The sequence below is a fragment of the Sphaerodactylus townsendi genome, linkage group LG09, assembly GCF_021028975.2.
Source record: "Sphaerodactylus townsendi isolate TG3544 linkage group LG09, MPM_Stown_v2.3, whole genome shotgun sequence".
Lineage (NCBI taxonomy): Eukaryota > Metazoa > Chordata > Lepidosauria > Squamata > Sphaerodactylidae > Sphaerodactylus > Sphaerodactylus townsendi.
Genome location: NC_059433.1, coordinates 85,389,826 through 85,397,170, shown reverse-complemented (window position 1 = coordinate 85,397,170; position 7,345 = coordinate 85,389,826). Strand labels below are relative to the sequence as shown.

The window sequence follows — 7,345 nt, the reverse complement described above, 5'->3', positions numbered from 1 at the left end:
GTGATGTCTGGTGTGTTATGCACCAACATCGTTGTTGTTGTTGTTGTGTATTTCCTGCTGTCTTTGCCAAAGCAGGCTCAGAGCAACTGCCAGCACATATATCAGCACAAACATAAAAACCAATAAATAAAAACACCCTACAGTGAAATTCAGCATGGTGTGTAAAACTAAGGGGGAAAAGTAGACAGAAGGCGAGGAAGACCAGCAAGATGACTCAAACCATTGCTGACCTCAACTGCGGACCTGGTGGAACAGCTCCATCTTGCAGACCCTGCAGAACTGGAATAGATCCCACAGTACCCTAGTCTCATTTGAACAGCATTCCACCAGGCCGGGACCAGGATCCAAAGGGTCCTGGCTCTAGTTGAGGGCAAAACACTTAAAAAAATTAGAAAAGGTAGTTGCTGTCCAATCACTTTCTCTCATCCCGTTTTTCTCTTTGGGATTGGTCGGGGTGGGGGTGGGGGGCTTGTATGTGCAGACAGCTGCTTGAGGATTGTTCAGATTCCTTTCTGGACAATGAGCTGCACTCTCAAGCTGTTTTATATTGGCTTCCGCTGTGGTTTGGGAGTTTCCTTCCAAGACTAAACAGAACATGAACTACAGGGTGAAAAATTCCCTCCAATATGACTTCTGACTCATCAGTTCAGAAGTATACATTAAAGGAGGCTTGCATTCTGCACTTACGTGAGTCCTGTATGTAGATTAAAGTACTGTGGGCAAATGGGTGAATACCAGAAACAATTTATCAAAGTGATGGATTGGCTGGTCTAAAAGCTAGAACGGGGCATGTTGATTCATTCGTCTCCATCCTTCTCCCATTCATCAAAATAAAAGTGTCAGCACTCTTTCTTGGTATGTAGCTTGGGATCTTATTTCCCACTTCAAACAGATCAGCCTGTATTGTTCTATAGATCATTTTCAGCCATCCAAAGTAGGTACTACACCGAAATAGTAGTTTATTTCATACTTTATTTGAAGGACCATCTCCTTCCACAGGTTTCTAAGAGAAAGTCAAAGAGAACAGGAAGCATTTCCTTTTCCTCTTGATTCCCTAGCATACCCTACACTTAATTCCTTACAAAACTATGGTCATCAAGTAGCATGTCTGTTGACTATCCTAACCCTTAGAGTAGCCCATCTGGATCAACCAGAGTGATATGCCCACTGTTTACAGTTCCCATGGCAATGGCCTGATTGTGACCCATTGGCAGAGTAATGATGTCATAAACAGCATGCTGGAATACAACTAAACCTCCAGGTGCTTGCTTGCTCAATGCAAACTTCTGGCCAGGGCTTGCAAGACCAATTTTTTTCCCCCGACGAGTGCCCTTTGTCAAAGGCTGTACTCGCACGCTAATATGGTGTAATGCTTTCTAATGGCATCGCTCTGTCAGGCTCTGGAAACTGTGAGGCGAGATTTGAGGCGAACTGACAGAGAAATCAAGAGGCGCTTAAGGCTCATGGACATGCATTGCTGCCACAGCTTGTGCAACCGACATATGCACTTACATTGCCTCTGTGACATAAGCCTCCATCCACACTGCTGTTGTTCTCTCCATCCGTACCCACACTGCCTCTGTAGCATGCTGTGCTGCAGTCCATGTCGAATACCATGCCTCACAGTACTGGAGAGGAGAGCTATTAGAGCTAAAATAGAAGCCGAGCAAGAACTGGCCAGGTAAATGCTTTCTCTGGTGTATCGCTTAGACAATTAATACCTTGTGCAGTTTAAAACAGGTGGGGTAGTGGGAAAGTCTGCAATGGAAATTAGATGTGCTCCTTGATATGGTTAAAGTTGAGTTCCTTGTTTAATCAAATGACATAATAACTTTTTTATGTTCCTGTTAGAAGCTCTGAGAGCCAACATGGTGTAGTGATTAACAGCAGGGGACTCCAATCTGGAGAACTGGGTTTGATCCCCCATTCCTCCACATGAGCAGTGGAGTCTTACCTGGTGAACTAGGTTTGTTTCCCCACTCCTACATTCCTGCTGGGTGACCTTTGGCCCAGCCGCAGTTCTTTCAGAACTCTCTCAACCCCACCTACCTCACAAGAAGAGGAAGGGAAAGGAGTTTGTAAGCTGCCTGGAGTCTCCTTGAGGGAAAGGCAGGGTATGAATTCAAACTCTTCTTCTCAAGAAACTTAGAGAAACAAGCTTGGATCTTGAAGGCCATTTTCAACTGACTAATGGAGCATTCCCCAGAAGACATACGCATGTTGTTCATCTCCCTTTTTAATCACATGGCTATGTTTCCTCATTTCATAAGAAAAGTCAAAGAGAACAGGAAGCATTTCCTTTTCCTCTTGATTCCCTAGCATACCCTACTCTTAATTCCTTACAAAGCACTCACTTGGTACTGAAGATCTGTGGTATAGGTGGTCACTATTCCAATAGCTGAGGGAATGTCTTAGAACAGGGGTCAGCAACCTTTACCACCCAAAGAGCCATTTGGACCCATTTTCCATGGCCCTGGAGATCTACCGAGCAGCCTCCGGTTCGGCCCCTCCGCTCACCTTTCCTTCCAGTGCTGCTCTGGAGGGCTGGAGGGACACACCCACGCTACCCTCCAACCTCCAGGCCACGCGGAGCCGCAGTATAAGGCTGAAAGAGCCGCATGCGGCTCCGGAGCCGCAGGTTGCAGACCCCTGTCTTAGAACATAGTTTGGGGCTTTGTTCGGCAAGAGAAAATCAGTACTGGCAATGATGAAGTATTGGCCAAGCCTCAAGATGAAGCCTGATGTTGTCCTGAACTTACAACTGATCTCCAGATTACAGAGATGAGTTGTCTTGAGGGATATGGCATCATAAAAGGGCAGATTCCATGGCATCACATCCACACAGACGTGACTTCCTTCCCCCACCTCTGCTCTCCAGGCACCACCCCAAATCTCTAGAAATTTCCCAAGTCAGAGCTGACGGCAGACAAATTGTATTTCCTAAATGGCATACAAATTGTATTTCAAGAAGCTTGCTGACCATTACAAATCTTCTCATCAAAGAACCCCAGTGAAGCAACTGGTAACAACTTCTTTTGTATTACTTTCTGATCCAAATATTAGCATGGTGTAGCGTGTTGAGTCAGAGTGTAATATAGAAGTGGTTGTCAGTGGTTTACTTTCCTGGGATTCTTCCATGGTTCAACAGATGGAGCATCTATGTAAGTTGTCACCGTGCTGCTCTGAGAAACTTTTAAACAAGTGCTATACTCCAAATGTATTTGTTTAAATTATAAAAAGCCACTTTCCTCACTCTGTTACTAGATTAACAACTTTACTAACACCTTATGTCTTACAAAAAGTAGACACTGGTTGTGTGAACAGTCTACCTTTGTTCAACACACTTGGAAAAAATACATCTTTGCGGTACTTAAGTTTGCAGTCTTGTGTTCTTACTGGGAACAAAGACACTTTGGAACTCAGGGCAACTGACTTATGCGTAGGCTCAGGCTGGATATAAAAAGTGTGTACTGTTAGTGGCCAAAACAAATATTTTGAATATAAGATTTGGAAAGATCACCACAGGTATAATCATTTCCTCTTCCGCCTTGCTTACTACTATATTATGTGGAGCTTAAGAGATCTGGCTCTACCTCTTTTCAAGGGAGCCACTGGACAGCTCTTTAGTTCTTCTCTCTTCTATATCTTCTCCAAGACAAAATAAAGGAATTGGTACAAGTGTCACGTGGGTGGGTGGAGGAGAAAAGAGTAGCTGGGAAGAGCTGTAGTATTATACTGCTATTTCAAACTGTGTGGAGTTTTTCTTTTAAAATTATTTCCTCTTCTGGGCATCCCTGGTAGTTTGGGCACACATGTAAGTGTAGGATAAAGAGAAAAATAAGTCCCCAGTTTTTTACTTAGAGATGCGAGCATTTTTCTGTCTAATTGGCAAACCAGAAATAATTCTGCTCCTCTATTCAGGCATTTGTATTGCCAAGTGTACAGTGTGAGTGTGTAGGATTATTGGTGAACTAGGCACTTAGCATTTTAAAATACTTAAACTTTTAAAAAGGGTTTGCAGTTTCACATCAGGTTTAATCCGATCCGTTTTTCTGCTGGCTTCGCTGTGGTAGAGGACAGGACGAGCCTGCTCCATCTCACTTTGCCTGGCTGTCCAGCTTGGTTGGGTACCTCCTGCTCAGGGCTGCCAAACAAGTTTTCCCTCTGTCCTCTTGAGAGGCTTGGGTGGATCCAAAGCATGCTGGGATAGGGACCTTTTCCAAGGTCCTGTTTCCATCTACCAATCTGCACCTAATCTCCTCAATAAACCTTAATGATTCTGTCCAAGCAGCCATCAGAGCTTAGAGGATGGGGCACACTTAGAGGATGGGGTAGCTGAAGGGAAGGAACAGATTTATGTCTGTGTGTGAAGGCAGAAGTTCAGCCTCTGGAAGAAAGAGCGAAAAGCAGATAGTTCTGTGAATTGACTGTAGCACTTTAGCTGTAGAATCTCTTTTTCTCCCTTGGATCTGATGTGGGGTAATGGATTTGTTGCTCTGTAGGATGCCTTTGCTTTCACCAGTGCTTGTTTTGTGTACTGTAAAGGGGGGGAACCCTACATTTCTAGCTTGCTCGCTCTCTCTTCCAAGGGGATCCAAGCCAAGTCAGCACTGCCCCGGGGAATCTCTCCCCGATCAAAGAAGCAGAGTGTGCGTAACCAGGAATAGACTGGCCATTTAACTTGCAGGACTGTTCCCAGGGGGTCACTGTCTGGGTAGGCTGCTGGCAGCCAGGAACAAGCAGAGTCAAACCTTAGTTGTTCAGCCACAGCTGCAGAGGCAAGCCAGCTCATACATGGTGCCAGCTTACTTGTTGCCTACTCCTGTCCCACTGCCAACTGGTCTGAGCTGAGCAGCTCTTGCATTGCTGACTTCTAGTGCCACAGAGAGTCCTCAGCTTGGCTTAACCTGGTCCGTGGGCTACTCTTAAGTTCTTACTTGTGTATGACAATATCTTAATACAAGAAATAAATAAGCCCTTCCTTTATGTGCTATTTTTTCCTTTGCAACTTTACCCTACTTGCAGTTTTCTTCATTAATGGAATCTTGTGCTTGGAATCTGGCCTAGTAGAATCGCAGGTGGAAACCAGTGGGTGAGGCAAGGGCTAAGCACTGTCCCATTGACTATTCTACTTCTCAATTGAAAATGGAGCTCTCCTGACCCCAGTTTACATAGGGGAAGGAGCCCCCCATCTTTAAAAAAATACATGTTTGAGGGGGCAAATGTAGTCCTTTCCAAACAGGAAAAGTGTTTACCTAACACTGTAAATGTCAACAGAAAGCATATCCACATTTTGGTGGCATTTAGGGGGAAAGGATATTAAGTTATCCCTATTTAGTTGTTTCCCTCTGCCAACCCACATTCTCAAGGATATATAAGAGTCAGTTCCAAATACATGAAACAGCCTTCCTTGAATATCTTCTCACCAAAATCAGAACTGAGGAGATGAAAATCGCGTTTAGAGGTGCTGAAGTGGAAATTACAGCCCAGTACTTCTATGGTTAAATGAGAAGGTACAGGGATTAATTATATTATTTGCACTCAAATTACCTGGGGCTCAAAGAAAAGGAACAGGATGCTATTGAAAGGACAGAAAGTGTGTAAATAATATGTGTGAGGCTTCAGGTAATGCTTGAATAGAGAGCCCATTTCCTACTGTGTAGAGAACCATTTGGGAAGGGAAAAACTAGGCCAAGTGGTAGGGAGTTGTCTGCTGGCCATGGCAGAGAATAGATCTAATGCTCTTAGCCTAAAAGGGAAGGGCGGTATGAAAACCTCATAAACAAACAAACAACTGGTCTATAAAGAAAAGAGGGAGCATCACCCATAGCCCTTAGACATGCATGTTTGGAGGGTGTGTATTACCTGTAGATATGGAGGTTTGGGGTGTTCTGCTCCCTTGTAGTGAGGCCCCATATATTTGTCATTGTCCAGGTCTAACAAAGCTAGGAAATGTCACAGACACCAGTTGATATTGGCCCATGACATTAACAGATACCACCACCAGAAGTTAAAGTGTTTGAAAATCTGATAGATACATCTTGTCTCAAGTGCAAGGCATCATGAACTATACAGCCTGACCCACTGAAGTTGCTGAGTATATTTTGAATTGTTAATATATTCTAGAACAATTTCTATTTTCCCCAGTATATCCTTAATTAAAAGGGCCATCACCTTGTTGGTCTTTAAATCAGCAGGGGAATAGGTCAAAGCATAATACATGCAAATAAAAAAGGTGAAGTAAAATCCAACAATGGAAAACTATTGAGAGGATGAAACACGCACCATGATTTATTGATTTAGATACATGTTCCCTGCTTTTCTCCTCAAAGGGGACCCAAAGAGTGAAATGGATGGATGAATGAGGTTATGAAATCTTGCTTCTTTATTGCAGGTTGAGAAGAAGGGTTGCTAAGATGCTGGCATCATCCACTAAACCAAAACTTTTAGCTTTGATGGACATTAAGGGTTTTGACCCAGAGGACATTAAGGTGAAAGTACAAGATGGGAAAGTCAAAGTGTCCGCAGAACATGAGGAAGAATTTAAAACCTGCCAAGGAAAGGAGTACAACTACTCAACGGTCACCAAGGAGATCTGTTTGCCACCAGGAGTGAATGATGAGGACATCACTTACAGTATAGGGCCCACCAGTCTTGTGAGAATAGAATCTCCAGGCTCATGTCCTCCTTGTTTGTTGAGTTTGCTTTGAAGACCATGGATGATCAGCTCTGGTAGCCGGTCAGCATAAGGATGTAACTCCAGTGGATTCCCTGGGGGATCGTTTTTGTTTTGTAACAGCACCCTTTAGCCATGTGTTAGCAACTGTGTAACCCTCTTCCAACAACGACAGCACTTGAAAATCTGCGTGCAAGTTTGTTAGTCTGTTTGTTTTAAAGCACTTCAGCTTGTTTGGCAGTTGCAACAGGTGAAGGACTATTACATGTTACTTATTATGAAGCATTTAATCTTGTAGTACACACCATCAAAGGAATAACAATAGGCCAAATCCCTTCCAAAACAGCTTACATTTGAAACAGTACAAAAGGAGAAAAGTGGAGGGAAGAGAAGGGGAGACAAGAAAATTCTCGTTTGAAATGTTATTAGAGTGAAGGTAACCAGAATTTATCTCAGTAGGACAGCCAATGTTTGTTATAGGCCTGGTTAGTCTTGAAGGTCAGGGGATGATCTTCAACCAGTCACCCCCTCTCAACCTAATTTGTCTCGGAGTGGTGTTGTGATGACCTAATGGGATGAAAATGTGATAGTGTGAGGTCTGCCCCATCTTGGACGCAGACTTGACAAGGCTGGCATACAAGGCAAACTTGAATCCACTGGCGTAATGCC

General features: G+C 43.8%; 1 protein-coding gene across 1 annotated transcript; it reads left to right on the top strand.

Annotated features, from left to right (window-relative positions):
- Positions 1-1,278: 1,278 nt before the first annotated feature.
- On the top strand, positions 1,279-6,710 carry ODF1 (outer dense fiber of sperm tails 1). The gene is made up of 2 exons (XM_048507206.1): positions 1,279-1,681; positions 6,395-6,710. Exons 1-2 carry the CDS (start codon positions 1,380-1,382, stop codon positions 6,708-6,710), a joined length of 618 nt encoding a protein of 205 aa, XP_048363163.1. The 5' UTR covers positions 1,279-1,379.
- The last annotated feature ends 635 nt before the right edge of the window (positions 6,711-7,345 follow it).

Coding starts and splice junctions, on each gene's coding strand:
- ODF1 (XM_048507206.1), top strand. CDS start 1,380: ATGGCATCGCTCTGTCAGGCTCTGGAAACTGTGAGGCGAGATTTGAGG. Junction 1,682..6,394: donor GCCGAGCAAGAACTGGCCAG/GTAAATGCTTTC, acceptor TCTTTATTGCAG/GTTGAGAAGAAGGGTTGCTA.